This window comes from Pleurodeles waltl, chromosome 2_2 (assembly GCF_031143425.1).
Source record: "Pleurodeles waltl isolate 20211129_DDA chromosome 2_2, aPleWal1.hap1.20221129, whole genome shotgun sequence".
In the NCBI taxonomy this organism is placed as follows: domain Eukaryota; kingdom Metazoa; phylum Chordata; class Amphibia; order Caudata; family Salamandridae; genus Pleurodeles; species Pleurodeles waltl.
In genome coordinates, this window is record NC_090439.1 from 590277914 (window position 1) to 590302867 (window position 24954).

At 46.6% G+C, this 24954-nt stretch overlaps 1 protein-coding gene across 2 annotated transcripts in view; it reads right to left on the reverse strand.

Moving 5' to 3' along the window:
• The window catches only part of PRKDC (protein kinase, DNA-activated, catalytic subunit), a 2139921-nt gene that overhangs the window by 358094 nt on the left and 1756873 nt on the right, over window positions 1-24954 (reverse strand). For both annotated transcript variants that reach the window (XM_069220133.1, XM_069220131.1), the window contains one exon: window positions 18195-18406. In XM_069220133.1, coding sequence (XP_069076234.1) covers window positions 18195-18406 — 212 coding nt within the window. The remainder of the gene's footprint in view (window positions 1-18194; window positions 18407-24954) is intronic.

Below are 24954 nucleotides of genomic sequence, written 5' to 3' on the forward strand. Positions count from 1 at the left end.
TATGTAATATTTACTATAACACACACGCTAAACCTAACTTTGGTTTATCTCCTACCTGGAGATATGGTCATACAATTTATTTTTCTAACCAACAGGTAGGTAAAGGCATAAAAAAACATGGGCCCCTTTGGGGAGGCCAAATCATATACAAAAACAAAATGGAATGCGAAAACCACACCTAATCCACACTACCACCCAAGGACCCTTAGGACTGGGGAAGTACTAACACCCCAAAGGAAAGTGGGTAGGATTCCCCAGGTGCCTGTGTGCAGTGTAGAAACCTTGGGTAAGTGTCAACAGGGTAACATCGTGGTTGGAGTTTTTGCATTTTAGGACACTTCCCTGGGGGACCCCAAGGAAACCCGTTGGGACAAGCAAGGTTGGATAGTGCGCTCCCCCTCCCCCATGGATACCCAGAACAGTGGAGTATCTACACCAGGGAGCCACGTGCATAGGGGTGAAGTCGTTTCGGAAGTCAATGGGGACCTTGGTTGTCCAGCAGCTGTCCTGACCCTGGACCAGGTCGGTGTACCCCAGGAGTGGATTCTGGAGGAAGAGGACCGAAGGAGAGAGGGTACAGAGTCCAAACCACCTAGTGGTGTGCCCAGGTGGTGCAAGAGGGCAATTCACACCTTTCTCTGTGATTTTTCCTGAAGGATGGTGGATGAAGAAGTGCAGCTGTGGAGTCTAAGCAAAGCAGGAGGATCCCTGAAGTCATCCACAAGCTGTCCCACGCCAGTTGACGGATTTCAGGGGTGGTCAGTAGGACCACCAACAAGCCTAAGCAAATGCAAGAAGTGTTGTGCGGCGTTTGCAGGAGTTTTGGGAACCAGCAAGGTCCAGGTGATGCAACCTTGGCAGGTAGGCTGGAAAGCCAGCGGGAATCGTTCAAGTCCCCAAGCAGGACCCTCTGGCTCCAGGCACAGGAAGGCCTCAGCAGCACAGCAAAGAGGGATACCCATGTTGCAGGAGTTGCAATATGGAAGTTCTTCTTGGAGATGGAGTGTGTTTGAGGCGGGGGCTTCTTGGAGCTAGGAGGACTTCGGACTGAGGAACTAAGAAGCCTCGGCAAGGACAAGCAGACGCAGTGCACAGGGGGTCCAGCCAAGCAGCTCCAGTGGGGAACCAAAAACTTCCCAGGTGCAAGGAAGATAGGTCAGAACTCTGGAGAGCCATTGAACCACCACCTGTGTTGCAGAGCCTTGGAGAGCCAGTGGGAAAGCAGGATCCACAAGCCGGCCATAGTTCTTGAGGTGCCTGCAGATGCAGAGAGTGACTCCTTCACTCCAAGGGAGATTCCTTTTTGCCTTCCTAAGTGCGTGCAGAGTCCCAGTGACTCTGGAGTATGCACGGCCACAGGGTTGCAAAATTCTTTGCGGAAAGAAGAAACAAAGTTGCAGCAGAAGTCCTCCTACTGGTTACAGGTTTGCTTTTGGTTCCTGAAGTACAGCAGCAGTTCCAATGTCCAGCTTGCAGAAGTGTCAGAACTGACAGTTCCTGAAGTCTTGCAGACGAGTCTAGGGACCCATCCTCAGTGGAGCCATTAAGTAACCCTAAATGGGGGTTGGACCCTGTAGGAAAGTCACTCTTTTTGGTATGGTTACCCCCACTTTTTGTCTGCCTATCACTGTGTTTGGACTGGCTATCCAGGACCCCGGTGACTGTGCTCTCTCCTCCTAATTTAGTTTATTTGGTACCCTTTAAACCCCACAATTGCCATACTCGTGTACCCCTGCAAGTCACTAGTATATGGTACTTGGATACCCAGGGCATTGGTACACCAGGGATCCGCCATTACAGCCTGTGTGAAAAGGTGCATGCACCCTTTTACTGCTGGCCACTGCACCAGGTCATTGTAAGTCACCCCTATGGTAGGCCCGCCTAGCCCACAGGGCAGGGTGCAGGTTCCTGTGTGAGGGGCATCCCTGCATGAGCAGAGGTGCCTCTACAAATTCCAGTTCCAATGTACTGGACTTTGTAAGTGCGGGCAAGCCATTTTACCCGTGTACTGGAAACAGGTGGTCTGAGGTCCAGCTACATAATGATAACTAGAACCCTGGTATCAAACATGTCGGAATAATACCCCAAAGGTTGGTGGCATGATTTCATGCACTCCGGGGGCTCCTTAGAGGACCTACCAGTATTGTTCCTACTAGACTTTTTATGGTTTGCAGGCAGCCTGCACTTCTGGAGTCCCTCAGACAGGCTTCTGCCCTCCTGCTGCTTGACCAGCTCAGGCAGGGGAAGGCAGAACAAAGGTCTTCCTGTGGTAGAGGAAGGCAACACCCTCCTCCTTGGAAATAGGTGTTACACGGCTGGGGAGAGGTAGCTTCTCCAAGCCACCGGTTTGCTTTGAAGAGCATATTTGGTGCCCCCAAAGCATAAACCGGCTTGCACCAGTCCAGGGACCCTCTGGTCCTTGCTCTGGCACAAGACTGGACAAAGGAAAGGGGACTGAGCACTCCCCTGTCCATCACCACCCCAGGGATGGTGCACAGAGCTCCTCCATGTAGCCACTTGATTCTGCCATCTTGAAAACAAGATGTGCAGAGGCCTATGGCAGCATCTGAGTGGCCAGGTCAGGCAGGTGACGTCAGTGACCCCCTCTGATAGGCGACATGGGTAAAATGGCTTTCCTGCACTTACAAAATCCAGGGGAATGGAGCTGGAGTTTGTAGGGGCACCTCTGCTCATGCAGGGGTGCCCTTACACACAGGTACCTGCACCCTGCCCTCTGGGGTAGAAGGGCCTACCATAGGGGAGACTTACAGTGAACTGGTGCAGTGACCTGAAGTGAAAAAGTGCATGCACCTTTTCATGCAGGCTGCAATAGCAGGCCTGCAAACACATTTTACAAGAGCTCCCATGGGTGGCATAAAACATGCTGCAGCCCAAGTGTCGTAGTTTGACTCTTGCTCTAGGCATGACTCGACTGCTGGTTTAAGAAAGGCAATACTTATGTTTAGAGGCGCCTATGCCAGTCCTACATCAAGTCGCAACTGTTGTCCTAAACCACCTGGGCTCACAAGCAGCACCTCACCAAAAACCCAAACATTAAAAGGTGAAATAGGTGATTTGTGGCAGCCTTTACACATGGACTGAAGAGTGTGACATCTAAGGGAGTGTTTTGGTTAAACGGAGATTACCCCTTTCTCACATGAACACCATGTCTCAATCAAACAGGCAATGAAGGAGATGCAGTAAAGTTTTCAATAGGTTTTATTAACAGAACTGCAATCTACAATAAGTTGCATGGGCTGCAAAAGGATAATTAATAATGCAAGGAACAGAACTGTGAACACAAGAGTCAATAATACAAAAACCTCCACCAACTTGCAATAACATAAAATGACATGAGATATGAAATTTGTCCTAATACCCTAGCATGATGAACCTAATCTCTCACCTTAAGAGAGCTAGGTGTGTTAAACCTAATCTGCCAATGCCATGTCCATGAGAAGTGCCCCCTAACCCTTGTTACCTTGGGATGAGGTCTCTAGCTCAGACTCTGTAGGGACATGAAGACTGGGTCAGCGTCAAGGCGGCATGCAGCATGGATAGCGTTGACGGCATCTGGTAGGAATCCCTCTGACTATCTGTCTATGTGAGGTGCATTTATACAGATCTGCTCAGACTCCTGACCTAAGCTTGTTCCTAAACAATAGATGACAAGACATGCTCAGGACAATTCTTCAAAAGTCCAAAGTGGGAAAGTACCTAATGTGAATACCTACATCTTATCTATCTTCTGGCGCTGATAGGTGCCTTAGCAGAGTGGCAGTGATAGTAGGAAACTAAATAACGTCCTAACTAAAAACAATGCAGCCATTTTGGGAAGATATCATTAAATAATTTCGCTAAAACAGAGCAGACTAAGTAGGGTAAAAGTCACTGGGTGATGGGGGCACAAATCTACAAGCCAGAAGCGTAAGCTAACTCCTGCTTCCCAATAAAACAAGATAGGATTCATTACACAAGTAAGATGGCCACACTGTAGTGCAGCTCTGACAGCCTAGAGCCAGAATCCACCCATTACCCTGCACCCCGGCACTCCTGCTCACCACCCAACTGAGCAATTGGAGCAGTGTAACACCAGGCACAGCTAGAATGCTGGATCACGTCCTCAATTGTGAAATCCCTCTGGAAGCTGTGGCTGCCTGTCTGCCTGTATGGACACCGCATGCAAAATGGCAGCCGTGCGGCTCTAGGGGTTTGCACTATGCGGCGAAGAACTGTGAGCCCAACTGACAGCCGCCTGAGATTGCGGTCCGCTCTGAGTGATTGCTTGGTCTGGGGAGGCCACATGTGTGACGATCTGGGTGGCGAATTCCAGGTAGATGCTGAGACCCCGGCTCGCCGCTGGCATGTGGTCCTCCAGGGTGCGTATCAGTCCCTATGAGGAAACTAGAGGCTGCTCCCTGTTTGATGGAGATGAGCACTGCTTACTACTAAAAAGCTTGGGTAACGCTGGGGACACCAACTTAGCCCTCAACGGCCGAAAGGCCTGAACCAGAGAGGTAGGCCTATTGCGGAAGCTTCCCCACGCATCTTAGTTGGATGTAGCTCCTGGACATTACCTGCAAATACAGACTGCCTAAGCACCCCAGGCCCCTCTTCACTACAAGTGCTAACAATTGCTATACTGGGCTTATTCACTAGCTGAAACAAGGCAGTAAAATAAACGCTGGGCAGGTGCGTCATTCGTGGCCAATGTGCCTGGCGCCCAGCGCTGATCACAAATGTGATTTTTACTGCTACTCCCATTACCATTCCTCGAACTGTATATTCCATCATGTATGCTACATTACCTGTGAGAGCCTCCAGTGACCAGCTCGTCGCATTGCTCCATAGCCTGTATCTTTGTTAAGGCACCAAAACATTGACATGACAATGTAGCACAACGCACTCATGACACTGGCTTCAGAGCTGGACTGTACCTCGTGACCTTGCCTACCATTCAACACTCCCCCCATAGGTGACAATGCACTTCCATGCGGCCCTCCCCAGACCACTTCCCTTTTACAGGTGGCGGTGACCAAGTGTAGGAAGCTGGCTATCTATTATGGTGCACTAAAATGTACACCATGCAGAGTCCAGTGGATCGCCAGTTGGTTTGCAGAGGAAAAAGTAGATAGGACTAATGATCTATATTGTGGTAGGGTGTGCGAGCAGTTAGGCTTATCTGAGGGTAGTGCTAAGCATCTGTTGAAGTAACAGAGGAAATAAATGAGAGACACACTCAAAGAATAAATCTGAGACCAAATTAGAAAAATAACACTTCTTTTTATGAATGTTTCAAACCTAAGAACTTCGTAATCAGGTAAGCACTTTTTCAAGCATAAATACATTGCACTTTCAAAAATCAACAGAGGCCGATTCTCAAAGTTCTTCAATTTTAACTTATGGAGGAGAATAATGTTCAGCAAACACAGGGTTAACAATGACTTACTAAGCCAATCTCAGGGAGTTAAGGTAAGTACTGGGCACTGATCAGAACCACACCAGCAAGTCACTCCAGGCAGCACTGGGGTGGCCAGGTGCAGGGGTGCAGTAAGGCACCTGGAGACCAATGTTTTCCTATGGGAGTTTTGTCATCGTGAAGACAGGCTGCAGGCTCTGGCTAGGAAGCCAGTTGGGGACAACAAACAGGTAGGTAGTAGACTTGGGGTGCTCAGGGAGGTAAGTGCACCTTTGGTTCTTTTCTCTAGGGGTTACAGATGGAGGAGTGTCTTTAGGCATTGGATTCCTTTGTCCGGAAGCACTCGGAGTCAAGGGGTCCTGCATGTTAAGGTTGCAGGTGTCATCAGGGAGTCCAGCAATGGGTGGGAGGGGGTTGGGGGGTAGGTGCAAGGGTGGGCTCGAGCTCAGTGGAGTCAGGGGATGTTGTTGGCACCAGTGACCCACCTCAGATGGGGTTAGGGGCGACGGGTGCAGTGGTTGCTGGAGGTGTCAGGTTTTCTCTCACCACAATGCTGCAGGAGAGGTGGCCTGCATGCAGAGACTGTGGGCAACTTGGGGGAGTCCATGTGGGGTGAAGCCTAAGTGGACTCGGACTCTAGAGAGTTGGGGAACTGGGTTGGCAACCCTGGTTGGCTCGAGTCGCCAGGTGCAGATGTCACTTTGGGTGTCGGGTCCTTGCTGTTTGAGGGGGCTACAGAGTCCTTCCTTGAAACTTCGTTGCAGAGCAGTTCCACTGCTCACTGGAGTCTAAGCCATTGTAGAAGGCAGGCAGTCCTTCAGGGTTTCTTGGAGGCGCAGCAGCAGGACGAGTCGTCTTTTGGGCAGAGTCCATTGAGGTCAGCAGGCAAGCCAGAGGGGCTGGTTCCAAGACAGCTGCTTCTTCTTTTCCTCTTCTGCAGGTGCAACTCTTCCTTGTCCTTTTCTTTGTAGGTAGTAAGAGTGTGAGTTCTAGGGTGCCACCTAAATACTCAATTTAGGGGAGTTACAGGGGGTGCCAGGCAGTAGCCAATCAGCTTCCCACATTTATCGTGATTACACCCTTTCTTTTACCACTTCCACTGGAAAGTGAACATAAACCTAGTGGCTTAATTCCTTTGAAACAAGAAATTTAAAAAGTAGAGTCCACTTCAGCTCTTCCACCTTAGTGGCGGGACTGGCATGAAGTAGGCGCACCTCCTAATCTGCCTAATTTTCCCTCCTGTGCTGCCAACAAAAGTGTGGTCATGACAGGTGGGGTTGGTCATCTCCACCATCTGGAGAGACCTGGATCGCACTACAAAGGCGGCTAGGTCTTTGAAGCTTCCCCCCCTGGAATGGAAATCCTGTCTGGGTGAGGAGATACCACTCCCCTCACACCGTGCAGGCTTTTTTCTCTGGCTATTTTGGGAGTCTGCATAAGGTAGTGCTGGGTCCCTCAGAGTGGCAACAGTTGTGTTGCGGCTCTGAGGGGCCCTCTTCAGTACCCATGCCCTAAGTACCAGGGATACCATTTACTAGGGACTTACAGGGGGCAGAAGGGCCTGATCACTTGGGGATCAAGTGACCAGGTGTCTTGTTTTAGGGAAGGGACATTGGCACTAGCATGAACCCAAAGCACTTCAAAGTTGTATTTAAAAAACAATCAAAAAGTGGGAGGATGCTGCAACAAGAACCCAGCTCCCTACACCAAGACACTAAGCCTTACTATTTACTAACTCTTTGTCAAGGGATGGGGACTGTATCCTGCACTATAAACCTCTGACTCCTTATGTGGGCACTTTCCAGCTCTCCCTCAACACCACCACAAGTCCTGCATTTTTGGCAGTGTCAAGGCCCCAACCTGCCATTTAGACAATATGTAATCATGCTTCTGACCCTGTGGGTAGGCTGCATCTTGTCAGTGTGAACATCGCTTCATACTCACCTAATGCTGGGGACACCACTGCAGACAACTTAGCCCACAATATTAACCAAGAAAGTGTCCTGTGGCTCTCCCCAAGAAGAAATTACTGTGTAACCGGGCAACACTGAGTCACTTGTGGGTTGTGTTTGGGACTACCAGAACTATATTGATAATTCGTGGCCTGACCTGTAGCCAACGGTAGTGCACAGACAACCCAGGCACACACCATGTGGGTACTCGCACTACAAATGGGGAAAACCAACAAGAGGCAACAGCGCCTCACATTTGAAACCTGATTAAAAACAAATCTCCCAATACGGGATATTCACTGAGCTCAAGATGGCTGTGCCAAGATAAACCCCTTCAGTTGTGGTAACCCCGCTACTGGCAATGCAGCAGAGTTTGCAATCAATTGACAGGAAAATCCATACCCTGAACAAGTGCAAGAATAGTCTGACCACCAAACTTGACAAACAGACGGCATGGATCACAGCAGTGCAGCAACGCATCTCCACAACAGACAATGACATTCACTCAATGCGTGAAATATGTCTGAACATAGAAACAGTACTAGCTGTGATCCAAGCAAAGAATGAAGATTTGGAGTCACAATCCTATAAATCACAGCAATCCCGGAATCAAACAACACAGGCAAAATGGAACTGTATGTTGAACATTTAGTTAAAGACATTTTTGGTGTAGACCACTTTTTGAATATGCTGGTAGTAGCGCGGTCCCGGGAGCCCCACCTCACACTATAATTGCCAGATTATTCAATTATTGGGTCAGAGACTCTGTACTTCGCTTGTTGCGTCAGATGAAAGACATAAACCATAAAGGAAATAAAGTGGTCTTGTACCCCGATTCTATGGCGGCAGTGCAGGGAGCCATGAAAGAATTTACCCCCATCAAAAAGAAACTTCAATAAGAAGAAGTTGCTTATGCCATGCTCTACCCAGCCCAACTACGTATTGAACATCGAGGAACCACAAAAATGTTCTTGACACCACAAGCCACAAAGGATTTTCTCAAAAAGCTCTCCAAACGACCCCCAGAGAAACCGGATTTGAACATCGACAACAAGAGTGTCTGAAAAGGATGAACCTGGGATGCCCTCTGTGCTCCCTGACATCACTGACCTTACAGGTTATTCACTTTCTGACCTGAAACTAAACCCTGCCAAGTGGGCCACCTCATCATATTAGTGCATGTGCCAAGGATGCACAAGTGAACAGTTTCAGGAGACTGCCCTCTCACTCCATTATTATGGCTAACACTGTTGGTTACATCTTTAGTACTAGGGACCCCAGGTCTGGCTCACTGGAATGTTCCCCAGTGTTGACTGTCTGGATGCTCCATAAACCATGACCCTAGCAGCTGATACCTAATGTGTCTCCCCGTGCCCCGTTCTCGGGTGAGTCACTGGGACTCTGGTTGCATCTACACCAATACACCCCACATGTCTGTTTATGATGTTCTAATAATGATTGCTAGAACCTGTTCTTGGATTTTGTATACTTTTTCTTTCAGGTTCTTAGGAGTCTTTGGTGTGGCTGGTATGTTGAAGTGGGATAATATTTTGTTTACTATGTTTTTTTTATTGCAATGCACCACTGCCACAGACGGGAACCTAGGACGCCACTCCCTGTGAGTCATGCAACTCAGTATCATTACGCAGTCCACAACGGTAGCATGACCGATCCAACTGGTCAAGTCTCTGTAGCGACCTGGAATGTACGGGGGATAAATAACCCCTGTAATATGTGCCAGGTAGTGGCATATTTGGATAGACATCACATTCAAATCACCCTTCTCCACGAGCCAAACAATGGGTGTCCGATGGGCAACAGTCCATCTTGCCTCTTCTTACTCCTCATTTTCTAGACGTGCAGTTATCTTAAGTAAATGGGGCATACCTTTCACCACAACGCGGAGATAGAGAAAGCGGCAGATATGCTATACTACAAGGTAATTTATGCACCACTTTTGTAACACTTGTTAACACATATGGCCTTAACATAGACACCATGCATTCTATACCAAATTATGGAACAAACTACACTCCCTGATGCCCTGGACTATCCTCTAGGGTGATGACCTCAATTTGTACTAAATCCGCTCAAAGGCCTGTCATGCGAGGGCCAAGAGGCATGGAAAGAACTCCACCAAGGTATTATGCGAAGGCAAGGCAGAGGACAGTTTGACAAACATTTGGCAGTTGTGGAACCCCGATAAACGAGAGGGGACCTTTGTCTCATCTATCCATAATTCTTGGTAAAGTCTGGATTATTGGCCCACGACCCGGGAGGAAAATGACTGGACAGCAGATGTTAGACACCTTGCCAAGACTCTTTCTGATCATGCACCATCCCGAACCAATTCACATGGAAATTTCAAGCCACTCTGTTGTTAAACCCAGTTTTCTGATAGAGTCTACATGCAGCTGTAGTGGAATAATTTGAAAAAAATTACGGGTTCTATGGACGGGAAGGATACTCTCTGGGAAGCCTTTAAAATTACTTTTAGAGGTATTTGCTTTGGCACAGAAACTGGTATGCACCATGATATTCACACACAGCTACACAAGATAGAGGACACACTTCAGTTACTGGAACGGGTCCTACAAACACGCCCCACCCTGACACCTCACACTATAAACCAATATGGCCCTGAGCAAATTATGACACCTATCACGCCTACGGGGAGGGTGTGCGTGGCCGGGCCGTAACTTGGTCCAACAGTTGAAACCATCATAGGCAAACACCCACAATGTCAATTAAGCCCCCCAATGAGAGAAAACAGGTATGCCAGGCAGGATATCCTCTCCTTTGTAGAATTCTACACCACTCTTTACACAGCCAGAGAGACTGCGTCAGTGACAGAAATTGCAACATATCTTGATGATAGCGCTGTCGTGTGGCAGTCCCAAGGTCAGCGAGAATTCCTGATCCAACCGCTGACAATGAAGGAGGTAAAATACACACATATGATCCCTTCCTAACGGCGAAGTGCCCGGACAGGACGGCCTGACTTGGGAATTTTATGAAACCTATGCAAACTTACTGGCACCGCACCCCCAAGCAATGTATGAAGAGGCCTATCAGAAATGAACGCTCCCCCGCCACACTGCGAGGCTTTAATCATCACATTGTTAAAGTCTGAGAAATTACTTTAATCCTGTGAGTCAAACAGGCATCTATCATTGATTAACACAGACACCAAAAATACTAGCTAAAATGATAGCTAATAGACTGTACCTATCAATGTCAAACTTGGTCCTCCCAAACCAGTCTCGTTTTATTCAAAATCAGTCCACAACACACAATTTGCAACATTCTTCTCATTATTACACTACTTAGACCACGCTATGGCAGGAGTAGCAGTGCTATTGGACCCTGCTATAGTCTTTGACTCTATAAAGTAGAAGTACATGTTCAGAATACTGAGTCGCACAGGAATGCCAGAAACATTTCTCAAGTGGTTAAGATTATTGTATACTGCCCCGGTGGCTCGAACATGCCCCAATGGCCACACCTCAGATCTAATGTCCATGTGCTGAGGCACACGATAAGGGTGCCCCTTGTCACCAATTTTATTTGCATTAGCCCTACAGCCCCTCACAAGCATAATCCACCAACGGCACGCAGAAGCTCCGCAGCGGTTCGCTTACGCCCCATCAATGTTTCGCTATATGCAGATGATATGGTGTTATATGTCCCGGATCCACACCTGCATTTAGCGCCCATACTCCGAGAATATACTCTGCTTGAGTGGTATTCCAGCCTTAGAGCAAACTGGACCAAATCAATCATAGTTCACCTAACACCAAACACAGTACCCCACACAATACAATTTCATTTAGAATGGATTGCCGACCCGGTCAACTACCTAGGTGTATGGATCCAGAGAGATCCGGAAATAGTAATTCATGTAAATAATGGTGGGGCAGTATCAAAACTGGGTGAACAGGTAGCCTGTTGGTCCAAGACGCAATTATCTTTAGGGGACAGAATAGCACTCATAAAAATGATAGTGCTCCCCAGATTCCTTTACGTTTTTATGAATATCCCAATTGTGCTCCCATAACCTGTAAAAACAAAACAACAAAAAAGCTTTGGAGCCCGTATGATAACACCAGCATGGGCAGGGAAACAATCTAGAATCGGCTTGGATCTATTAGCACTCCCATATGCACAAATGGGGGGTTTAATGCACCAGACCTCCGAGTTTATTATCTCTGTGCCCTGGCGCACTTTGCACACTACTGGTCCACCCCACACGCATATATACCTCATGTCGCTGTGGAGGCTGATGATGCACACCCTCTCCCATTAAACACTATTATGCTACATAACTGGCCAATGATGGCAAAAGGAGAAATAAACACTATTAACTGCACCACCACTGCATGGTGAACAAGTTAAAAAACTTCCCCTATATGCACCTGCACTCCCTAAATGAGACCAGCCAGACGTATCGGTCACTTAGGAAATGGGTGCGCTTGCAGTGTTGGAGTGAGCCAGGCTCAAATCTCTAGGGGATCTTTATACAACAAGCCAGTTTGTTGCCCTGACTGACCTTGCCCACCCTATGCTTCAACCATTGTTACTGACCTTCACGTATAGGTCCTATACCCCTCTTTCCCGAAGGTACCCCCAACGCTGGGAGAGCTTCAAATCTTATTAACCACTCCCACACGCCACAATCTTGTGACACGGTTATATGACGAAGTCCAAAAGGATGATACACATACAGGATCATAGCTATAGACAGATGGAATACTGCCCTTGATATACCACTAATTGCAGAGGACTGAAGAGTCTGTTGCGCATTTACGGTGATGTTCATGCAGATCTGCAACCTGTGCATAATTAATTTCAAATACTTACAACAAACATACTACACCACTGTCAGACTGATGAAATAAGGGTTGCAAGAGAAAGTGAACTGTACCCACTGTGGCGTGCCCCAGGTTAACCTACCCAGCAGTTCTGGATCAACATAGTATCAGATCTATCTACAATGACCATGGAGCAAATACCCTGTACCCGTACCCCCCCCGTTCTGGTCTAATTAAACAGCTGCAATCTGCAAACCGCAAATTTGTAGCTGTGGCACTTCTACCAAAATGGAGAGTGGCTATGTTTTGGGGAAAGAAGTCGACCCGAAACCTGCACAATGGATACAAGACATGACCTACTGCAAGAACAATTCGAAATATATGCTGAGGAACCACCTTCAACCTCTAGACACAGGGACATATGGGGCCATGCTCGCTACATATCTCTTGACGACCGCAGCTGACCCCTAAGAAACTATATACGAAGGGGACTGTAAATGGATGGGGATGAGAGTGGACCGTCTAAGTTAATATTAATGATGTTATCCCACAAATGTTCTTATGCTGGATGTCTGTGGTATTGATGGTACATAGACTGTATTTGGTAACACAATGTAAAAAAAAAAAAAAAAAAAAAAAAAAAAATCGTGTCATGTATTTACCCAATCCTGTAAATCCCATTACCTCTGTGTGAAGGATTTACTTAGTGCGGTAAATACATCCTATTATGAGGTTTCAACTTGGAAATGAGGCATAACTAGCAGAGTTACATTTCTGCCTTATCTTTATTCGTGACTTTCAAATTTGTCTCTTGTACCGATCCCCACATCAACTAGTTTGTATGTTAGCTTTTTGCCGTTTCGAAGTGTAAGGCACATTTATTTTTTATAAAAGGTGATTAACAAGTCAATAATGTGTATAATAATAAAATGGCTCTCATGAGCATTCCAATACAGCAACCATTGTCTATGAATTGTTGAGATCAATATTTTTTATTACAACCACAAATTAGAACAATTGTGATCTTAACTGATATTGGCTGAACTTTTCAAAAATGAACTCTATTAATTAATCCACAAATTCTTAATCTGTGATTCGTGAATCCCGAATCCCTGCGGTTTTGCAGAACCTATTCTGGGTATCTGCCAACCAATATTGTGCTAAATAATTGTATACAAGTGGTTCCCCCACGTGGTAATATAATTACTTGAAGTCTACTGTATTTACTCCCTAATGTATTTGGTCTATATATTTATAAAACCAATAACGATATGTAATAACCATGAGCATTTTCTTAAAACGTTTTCTATTCATAAGCTGATAACTTGCTGAGGACAGAGCAGGTGCGAATGCGCGCAGTCACTGCTTGCATTTAAACATAATTCGACCTCAAATAGGAATGTGCTACGGACTAAAACACTTTTGAATTCCTTCTAATTTCTAGAAAATTATATACATCTACACATTTAGAAAGCCAGTCCTCTACCCGCTCAGTGTTGTACATGTGCACACATGAAAAGACTGCAAAAAATGCCCTTCCAGGCTATACCTCCTCCTATCCAGTGTTTTATATGGCCAGGCACTTGCAGACAGACTCAAAGGACCCACACTTCTGACATAGGAAAGAGGACACGCCTGTTCTTCTCAAGACAGAGAAATACATTCCGCAAGCAGAGTACTAATTCCCAGTCGGCGGAACGTACTGTGCCATAATGAGTACCTGGTCTGCTAACTTTTATGCAACCACTATGTTTGTCACCTTTCGAAACAAACGAAGTCACCCTTTGTCTGTACCAAACTTCATTACAGTCCTGTGGCTGTCCGAGGAAAGTGTCAATCCATTTACTAATTCTGACCAACCACTTTTGCTGAGAGCTTTGAGTAGTGGCTGTAGTATTTAAACAAGCAATTGCAGAGGAAAGTAGACATGCTGAGCTAATTTGGAGTGTACTTGTTTGCGTATTATTTTGAGGTTCAAGTTGTACAAATGGCTTCCAGTTGTGATTCATTTGAGTCTTCAGAAATTAAAAGGGTGAGTACCACTAAACTGGTGCATTTAAGTACATCTATGTGTCATTTGTTTTTTTGCTCTTTCTTGTGCACATCAAGTACAGCCTTGACAAATTAAATGTGTCACAAAATACATACTGGTTCTTTTTAGGTTGAGCGTAAGCATACAACCGCTTGTATACTTTTAAGCATACTTCTGTGGGCTTCCAGCTATTTCATTTGTTAGTTTCAGTGTCATTTAAAAATCCTTGCTTGCAAGTGGTCAGTCATGCCTCTTTGGCTCTCCATCTTCTATGAGGGAGTAGGGACCAACTACTGTCTAATTACACTTTGTCCTGTTTATCTGGTCTTTAGGGGACTTTTATGAACTTTGTTTCCTGCTTCTGTCCAGGGAAGCTTCCCTTTTCATTTGCAGAGCATTCTTCCTCTGAGCTTAGCTGTAAACAAGGCTACAAATCAGGCTGTTATCTTGGTCATGTGGTCTTTGTGGGCTCTCTGCACTCTCTCAAAGCTGCCTGGCTCCCGCCTTTCCTTGGCTTGGATTTTCTTTACCAAGTGTGCCTGCCTGTATGCTGAAAGCAAAGGCAGAGGGTCACTTGTAATTGCATATAAGCTAGGCACCCATCTTTACCAGGCCTCACAAACCTCAGAGACAGTGCCCACTTCTGCTCCATACTAGGATCCCACTCACAGCTCCATTAGTGTACCTCAGTTCACACATTCCATGCCATCAACCATGCCAGTGCCAGGAACCACACACACGCTGCCTGCTAGAGTACCTCAGTTCTTGCAGTCAGTGTACACTGCTGCTCAAGGACTGGGACTTCGGGCGCAGCTCCATCAGTGCCCCACAGAACACACACTCCAAGCCCTCGGCCTTGCCAGTGCCAGGAACCCCACACACGCTGTCTTCCAGAGCACCTCAGTTCTTGCAGTCAGTACACTCTGCTTCTGCAGTGCTGGGACCTCAGTCACAACTCCATCAGTGCACCTCAGTTCACACACTCAAAGTCCTCAGCCTTGCCAGAGGCCCACACATCTGTCTGCCAGGGCTCCTCAGTTTCTGAGCTTAGCTGTAAACAAGGCTATATATCAGGCTGTTATCTTGGTCACGTTTGGTCTGCCTGCCTGGGTCATCCAGAGGCCCTGCCCCCAGATGTAACCTGATGTCACCTACAAAACCTTTATCTGGCATCACTGCTCTTTTAGCTCTGCTACCCACATACAGCTCAGACAAAGCATCTCCTTCCAAGCAATCATCAGTGTCTACTGCTGTTCCAGTGCCGGGAACCCTCACCCAGCTCTACCAGGGCTCTGGAATCCGTAGAGACGGTGTCCACTTCTGCTCCATACTGGGAGCCCACTCGCAGCTCCATCAGTGCACCTCAGCTCACACACTCCAAGCCCTCAGCTGTACCAGTGCCAGAGCCCCACACGCTGTCTGCCAGAACCCCTCAGTTCTTACAGTCAGTACACTCTGCTGTTCCACTACTGGGACCTTGCGTGCAGTTTTATCAGTGCACCTCAGTTCACACAATCCAAGCCCCTCAGCCATGCCCGAATCCCACACACGCTGTGTACCAGACCACATCAGTTCATACAGTCATTACACACTGCTGTTCCAGTAATGGGACCTCGGGCGCAGCTCCATCTGTGCAGCTCAGTTCACACACTCAAAGCGCTCAGCTGTGGCTGTGCCAGAAACTCAAACATGCTGTCTGATAGCGCACCTGTCCCTGTACTGGGACCTCGGGCGCAGCTCCATCAGTGCACCTAAGTTCTCACACTCCAAGCCTTCACCCTTCAGCTGTGTCCATGCCAGAACCCCACACACGCTGTCTGCCAGAGCACCTCAGTTCTTACAATCAGTACACTTTGCTGTCCCAGTAGTAGGAACTCAGGTGCAGCTCCATCACTGCACCTCAATTCTACCCCGGCGAGGTCACTTCATTTCCTATACTGGGGCCCGCTCATATATAGTTCCATTACAGCAGCTCAATTCTAATACTCAGTCCCACTGGCATGTCAATACTGGATCCAAAAGAGCAAAACACAGCTCAGGAAGTGCACCTGAAGTCTAACATTCAACACCACTGTTGATGGGAACCACCACAGCCCCATCAGAATCCATCAATTCTAGCATTCAGTGCACTTTTCTTCTCAGTACTAAGACTCATACACAACCGCTCTTCAGGACTCCTCACTTCTGTGGTTCAGAGGCAATGCCATTCCCATACTGGGCCCCACTCACAGCTTCACCAGGGAACCTGCAAGTTAATACTTGGCAACACTGGCACACCAATACTAGGTTCCACTCACAGCTCTGACCTTGTGTGACCGTTACTATTCTAGTACTGTAGCCCACATACAACTCTCAGTGCACAACAACCCTAACCTGCAGCACCCCATTATTCCAATACTAGGAATTACACGATGCTCCATTTATCATCCTCACCCGCTGTGTCTATACCCCGAATCCTGATCTGAAGCATCCCAATATTGCTGTATTGGAGTTCACTTACAACTTTGCTAATGCACCCCCCTGCTGTTCTGCAGTGCTCCTTGGTGTTTCACACTCAGACTTCTGTTTGAGGACCTGGGGGAGCCAATTAAATAAATTCTTATCTGTCATCTTTATCGGGAGGGCCTGTTTCACCCATTTCACTCCATTCTTTCCTTCACTCTGTTTACTCTCAATGTTTTCTTTCTCCTCCACTTTTCCCTCTCCAGCTCTTAAAATTCACACGTTAACAGTTTCACTTTCTTTCAACTGTTTATTTCTACTCCTCTCCCTTTTTTTAATTTCCCTCTTCCTCTTGCTACCTCCGCTTTCAAACTCGCAAAAACGTGGTTATTTCTTTACTGGTTTCTTCTCCTTTTTTCATCAGGTGTTCATTCTTTCACTGTTTTTTTCTCTTCCCTTCATTCTTTCTTTGTCTTTTTTATATACTCTTTCCTTTGACTCAGTATGCGTCCTTTAATTTTTTGTACATCTTTCTTCCACTGATGTTTCTCTTATCTTTATCTGTCAATTCAAGTTTTACTATAAATCCCTCTTTTTACCGCCTGTATGTGGAAGCCACAAGTTACTTGTTGGAACCCAAAATGTCAAAGTGGTTTTCCTATTCTGTGTCTGTGGGAAACATGTCAGTACATACATGTCCTGGTTCTTTCGCTGCTGCTTCTCTCACCACCTTTCTTTTTTCTCTAATGTTAATTTTTTTCTTTCTTTTCACACTTCTTTCATTATGTTTTCCTCTACATTTCGTTCACTAGCTTCCTTCCCTTTTTTCTTTTATCTCACACATTTACTATATTTCTTCTCTTAGTTGTGTTTTCATTTTCTCGTTCTTTCTTTCCCTTCTTTCTTTTATTTCTTTGCACCCTCTTCTCTTTCTTCCTTTTGTCTGTTGTATTTCTTTTGCTTCTATTCATCTGCCCCATCGGCTTTTACTCCTGAGGCCTAGTTATCAATGGAGCAACAGGTGCAGTGGCACTGGGACCCAGAGACCTGTGGACTTAACTCACCTCTAATTACTGCAGTATTTTCCTAGTGAAATTGCAGTCAACCATTTTCCTTTCATACTTCAGGGCCCATGACACCATTACTACGCCACTTGTCCTCTCCATCTTTACTCCTGACTCTCTTTCCTTTTACCCTCCAATCCGTCTCAAATGATATTTTTGTTATGGAGTTTTGAGTATTACACTCTAATGCCAAAAGTTTATTTCTGATAAAGGTTTATATGATAATTGTATGTATTTCAAGATCGAGGAAGAAGGTAAATCAAGGTGCTGTAGTTAAATGCTGTGCCACTGGAATTATATGGCAGGAAAAGTCAAAATTATGAGGCAGGGTTCACCTGAAAATGCAAGACCTATTGCACTGCAAATGCTTGTTTAAACCTTTCCTGAATCTAAAAAAGGATGGCCATAAAAGAAACTTTCAACTAACTACTTCATATTATGTTAGTAAAAATATCTAAAGCAAAGTTGTAATACCTTAATACAAATTCTTTATTTTTGTGTCCAATCGCACTCTCTTCAAAGGAATAATTTTCACTGCTGATCATGAATGGATATACAAGAGCCTGTGGGTAAAGGTCTGCAATCTCTTCTACAATGTGCTGCACGGCCACTGCCTGTTTTTTGTCAAGCATCGCCATCATCTGAGCAATCCAGCCAATAAACTGCCAGCAGGGAATCGAAGCAATCTATAGAAAGTTAAATCCAACATGTTAGTTGAGCAACCATATTTTCAAGAACAGAGAAAATCCTTAGAAGTTTGACGAGCCGGATTCTGAATAATTTGGAAGTAACATTATTTAGATCTACTCAAGATCACATAATAAACACCTTATCTGTAGGAATGTTGAAAAACAAATCTAATATGCGAAATGAAGAAAGTGATTATATTTTATGTCAAATTTAATTTTACAATATGTCAAAGAACAGTGAAATCAATTGCCAAATATACACAACCAAACTGGTAGAGGACTCAGCAAATCCTTTCCTTGTAGATACTGGAACTGATACTGGCAAAAAAGCGTCTGAAACAAATACAATCTGCTTACCATCTGAAATGGGTTTTTTGGTGGATACTCTAATCGCAGATTCCTCACCTTGTTAATATTCCTCAGGTGTCAGACTGGATCTGAAAACGTTTCCACCAGTACTCCTACATGCTGGCAGGGGACATTGTGTGGCTCAACTCCGCAATTGTTCCACTCTAGAGGTGACGAGTGGAGCTGCATATAATCACACCCAAGCGGCCTGACGTCAGTTGCTTTCTAGACTGTCTGCCTCCTCAGATGCAGAGCTTATCAGCAGATTGACTTGACCAGTGTGTAAATCTGTAGATTGGAACCTTTTTAGATGGAAAAAGACAACCAGTTCACAGAACAGGGAGGTGGGAAGGTCGATGAGGAATCTGCAGTTAAATAGTGTGTTCGCCAGAAGAATCCCTACCAAAGTTAAGTAACTTGTTCTACTGATGGATACTTCTAACCACAGATTCCTCAACTAGTGCACAGATACCATGGTAATATTACCCAAGGTCAGTGGTTCCCAACCTGTGGTCTGGGGACCCCTGGGGGTCCGCAAGGCCTTCTCAGGGGGACCGCGACTGCTTAGGAAATTAAATAGTATTAACAGGTTAGGTCCCCATATTCAGTAATGACTCAGTGGGGGGGTCCCCGGATTCCAATAATGATTCAGTGGGGGTCCCCAGGTTCCAGTAATGATAGCATTGGGGTCCACAGATGTTAAAAGGTTTGGAACCACTGCCCTAGGTGATGAGTCTGTGAACTGGCTCAGATCAAGGTCCTGCAGGATAGAGCAGTCAAAATGTCCCCTTCGACAGACCTGATTGTGGCACCAGTAGTGCTTCATAAACATATGTTACTGAGGCAGCTGGTATACATCTAGCACAAAAAGTCAGTGTTCCAATGCAGTTATAGCAGCCTTGTCTCTGGTGGAGTGAGCCGGTAAGGATTCTTGGAGATTTGTTCTATCCAGTGTGTAGCATATTTTATGTAGAGACCAACCCATCAGGAGAGCGTCTTTTTTCACTGCCTTGCTTTTCCTTGCCCCAAAGAATCCAACAAAGAGCTGATCATTCCCACAATTTTCCCTAGTGCAACTGATGTAAAACCTCAGTGATCTTTTGGGATTCGAACAATGGACTCTTTTTTTCTTGCACAGATGAGGCACAGCAATGAATGCTGGAATGGTAACAGCCTGCCCAACATGAAATGGAGTGACCACTTCCGGTATCAAAGAAGCTTGGATCCTCAACATTTGCTTCTCTAGGAAGACTGTTGTGCACAGTGGCTTGACAAGGGAGTGCTTGGAACTTACTTAAACACTGAACCGATGTTACAGTGATGATAAAGACTGCTGTTAAAGTTAGAAGCAACAAGAGCAGCAAGACAGCTGTAGAATGTCTCAAGGAGGGCACACATCAAAGAGGTGGGGACTAAGTTCAATTACCACTGTTCTATCACAAAAGGACTTGGTGAAACAAATGTTATACACCTTTCAAGAATCCCATCACAATAGGTGATTTAAATAAAGAAGGGTGATCTGGCAATTGCAAAAAATCCAAAATAGCTAACTGGTACCCTTTAACAGTGCCTAAAGCAAATCCTTGCTGGGCTGCGAACAGTACAAATAGCAACATTTCAGACAACATTACTTTTAGTGGGTCAATATTCTAGGTGCCGTATCACCCCACAAACTTACCCCAACAACTGCCATTTACTGATTTTGTGTAGGTATGCTTCGCCACCAATATAACATCAATAACCTCAGGCAGAATGTTGAAAGAGGTCAGCTGTTGCCACTCAATTTCCTGGCATGCATACGCAAATTGTGCAGCTCTGGGTGCAGGACCTTGCTCTCCTGTTACAACAAAAGATCTTTCCTAAGTTGCAGCTTGATTGGAGGACAGATAGTCGAGCCAGGAGTTCCTTGAAACACAATCTCCTGGCTAAGGGTGGGGCAGCTAGGATGCTTGGATCTGGTCATTTCTGACCTTCTTCAAAACTCAGAGCAGGAGAAGCAGCAGGAAGGCATATAGGAGCCCGAGCACTGTTTTAGATGAAAGACGTCTCAGAGGAGATGCCTCTGAAATTTCCACTTGCCAAAGTGCTGAAATTGCATGTTCTCAGCAGTGACAAAAAGATCGAGCCACAGCTCTCCCTACTGACAGAAGACACTCCAGGCCTCCTGCCATTCGTTAACCTTTACCTGTTGACATCTGAGTTTGTGTGCCCTGGTTGTGTGCCTTCAGAGATCCCGTCAGGTGGCTTACCACTAAGAAAACTCCCTGGCAATCCAGCCACTTTTACAGGCACAGAACTTTCCGGTAAAGACCCCAACACCCCACCCTGCACTGCGTGTTGCAGCACCACACGGTGGTGGTATTGTGTGTGAGAAGCTGCATGAGCCTCCCACTGATGGTGGTGGAAGGCCTTTAACAGCAAGTGAATCGTTCTCAAATCCAACAAACTGATGTGGAGAGGAGTCTCAAGCCACAGACCAGAAGCCTCTGATCGCCACCTCTCCTAGATGGGTTTCCCAAACCAGTAGTGATGCATCCATGCATCCACAATCAGCTCTGAGAGGGATAAGGAGAAGATCTGCCACTAACCTGATTGCGATCTAGCAGCCTCCACTGCATGTCTTTTGCAGCCTCCTCTAAAATCTGGATACATTCCGATAGATTCCCCTGAAGTTGTGCTGACTAGGATCTGAGGTCCCCCTACAGAGCCTGCGTATGCCACCCAATATATTGGGCCAGCAGGTGGCCAACAATTCCAGCATCCTCAGAGTCATCAACACTAAGATCCCGGACAGAGTCTAAAACATTGGGATCATAGCCTGAATGTTTGGGACTCTGCATTTCAGAGGAAAGGCTCTGAACTGTATGGTATCCAGAAAAGCTATGGTGAACGGGAGCATCTGTGAAGGAATCAATGTGACTTTGATACGTTGATAGTGAAACCCAACGATGTTAGGAGGTGCACTGTTGTCGGGAGGTGGTTTCTGACTGCCTATGGTAAACCCACCTTTAAAAGATAGTTGCAAGCATAGAGGTGGATTGGTATCTCCGAAGGCGTGCTGTAGTCACTGCCATCTCATTTTGTGAGCACCCATGGGGCCCTGGTGAGGCCAGAAGGAAGCAATGATAACTCAAAAAGGTCTTGGCCCATTGTGAACTGCAGATAGTGTCTGTGGGCCGCTAGGACGGCAATATGGAAATAAGCGTCCTGCAGGTCGAACACCAACATGCAGTCTCTGTGGTCTACAGCAGACACAATCTGGGCTAGTGTGAGCATCTATAATTTGTCCTTCCATAGGAAGTGTAGGAAAGGAGCCTCTTTCTAGCTTTGTTACTCCCACTTTTGGCCTTTTTGTCAAGTGTGTTTGACTGTGTCTACTGGGATCCTGCTAACCAGGAACCCAGTAGTTATGCTCTCTCCCTTAAACTTTGGTTGTTGCATACTGGTAACCCAGTATTTCACCCACAATTGGCATACTGATGCCTTAAGTCCCTGGTATATGGTACCTAGGCACCCACAGCATTGAGGTTCCAGGGGATCCCTATGGACGCAGCATATCTTTTGCCACCCATAGGGAACCCATGCAAAGGCTCTGCAGGACTGCTATTGCAGCCTGCGTGAAAAGGTGCATGCACCCTTTCACTGCCATTTGCACTGCCACCAGGTCACTTATAAGTCACCCCTATAGCAGGCCTTCTAGCCCTCGGGTCAGGGTGCAGAGTACCTGTGTGTAAGGGCACCACTGCACTAGCAGAGGTGCCTTCACGACCTCCAGAACCTTTTTCCCCACATTTCGTGAGTGCAGGGACGCCATCTTACTCGTGTTGTGGACATAGGTCATAACCTATGTCCAGCTACAAAATGCTAACTCTGAACATAGGCATGTTTGGTATCAAACATGTTGGAATCATACCCCAAAGCTTTTGCAAGCATTGGTTGCATGATTCATGCACTCCAGAGGCTCCTTAGAGGACCCCCAGTATTGCCCTTCCAGCCTTCTGAGGGTTTCCAGGCAGCCCAAGCTGCTGCCACCTCTCAGATAGGTTTCTGCCCTCCTGGTGCTTGAGAAGCTCAAGCCCAGGAAGGCAGAACAAAGGATTTCCTTTGGGAGAGGGGTGTTACACCATCTCCCTTTGGAAATAGGTGTTAAAGGATTGGAAGGGGAGGCCTTCCCAAGCCAATGGAAATGATTTGAAGGGCACATTTGTTGCCCTCCTTGCAGAATCCAGTCTACACCGCTTCAGGGACCCCCAGTACCTACTCTGGCGTGAAACTGGACAAAGGAAAGGGGGTGTAACCACTCCTCTGTCCATCACCACACCCCAGGGGTGGTGCTCAAAGCTCCAACAGGGGGTCCCTGGGTTCTGCCATCATGGATTCCAAGTTGGTAGGGAACTCTGGGAACTTTTGAGTGGCCAGTGTCAGCAGGTGACATCAGAGCCCTACCCTGATAGGTGCTTACCTGTTGAGGCGACCAATTCCCCTTTCAGGGCTGTTTAGGGTCTCTCCTTTTGGTGGTTCTTCAGATTTGGATTGCAGAACTCCAGCAGGAATTCTCTGCATCCTCTACTTCGACTTCTCACTGAAGAAACTGCACCTGGACCCTCCAGGAACTCTACAAACTGCAACAAAGAAGCAAAGACTACTCCTTCAACATTGGATCTTCAGCTCCTGCCAGAAACTGCAACTGTTTCCCGATCGTGCATCTTCAGAGGACAGCCTGTCTTCAGCCTGCACCAGAAGAGTGAAAGAATCTCCCTTAGGGTGAAGGAGTCACATTCCCCTGCTTCAGCAGGCACCTACTGCAATGACAACCGGCTGCATGGATCCCCTTTCCTGACGAGCTCTGTGGATTCTGCATCACGGGTGGCGGACTGAAGTGGCCCTGACGGTCCAGACGTCCTACTGTCCAACTTTGGAGGAGGTAAGACCTTGCCTCTCTACCCAAGACAGTGTCTCCGTGCAACACATGTTTTGCAGTTGCCAAGGCTTGTTGGCATCCTTCCACAAAGTTCTTCATGTACCATGAAGCTCTGGCCCCCAGTACTCTATCCTGTGACGCACATCTTCCTGAGTGGTTCTCCAGCAGCGTGGGGGCCTTTGTTGTGGTGCTGCGTGGGCCTCTTTTTGCCCCTTCTTCATCTCCATGCTGTGGGACTCCTGTGCAGGCTGCCTGGTCTATGGGCTCTCTGAGTTGCTCAGAACCCCCTCTGACTCCCCCTCCTGGATTGAGTCCACCAGGTCCCTCCTGGTCCCAGGCAGCGCCATTTTCCATTAATCACAAACTTTGCGTGTGCCAAGGCTTGTTGGTGGACTCCAGCGACACAAACCAGACTGCAATCCTCCAACCGGCGTGGGACATCATCTGCACCAACCAGGAACCTGCATCCGTCTTCCTGGGTGCAGTACTGACTGTTGTTCTTCACCTGCGGTTCTTCTTTTGCACCTCTACCAGGGTTAGCAGGGGCTACTGTTCTCCCTGGACTCTTCTGTGCTTCTTTGACTTGGTCCCCTTCTTTCACAGGTCTTCAGGTTCAGGAATCCACTGTTGGTGTCTTGCAGTCTCTTCTGGTTCTTGCATAATCTTTCTCGTGTTTCTGTGTGTTCTAGGAAAGTTACTGTGTTTTACTCCTACCTTCCTGGCCTCTGGGGTGGGTTCTAATACTTACCTTCGGTGTTTTCAAGTACTCCCAGCGACCCGCTACACACTACACTTGCCTAGGTGGGAAACCAACATCCGTATTCCACTTTCTTAGTATATGGTTTGTGTTCCCCCTAAGCCCATTTCTAACTATTGTGATTTTCACTATTTGCACTAGTTTCTAACTATTTTTACACCCGTTTCTGCATACTAGTGTATATAATTTGTGTTTTACTTACCTCCTAAGGATGTATAGTCTCTATATTATTTTTGGTATTTGTGTCATCAAAATAATGTACCTTTATTTTTGTAACACTGAGTCTTTTCTTTCATGTGTGCGAGTACTGTGTGACTACAGTGGTATTGAATGGGCTTTGCATGTCTCCTAGATAGGCCTTAACTGCTCATCCATAGCTACCTCTAGGAAGCCTGGCTTCTAGACCCTGTCTACACTACACTATTAGGGAATACCTGGACCTGGTATAAGGTGCAAGTACCTTAGGTACCCACCACACACCAGGCCAGCTTCCTACATTGGTGGTGCAGCAGTGGGATA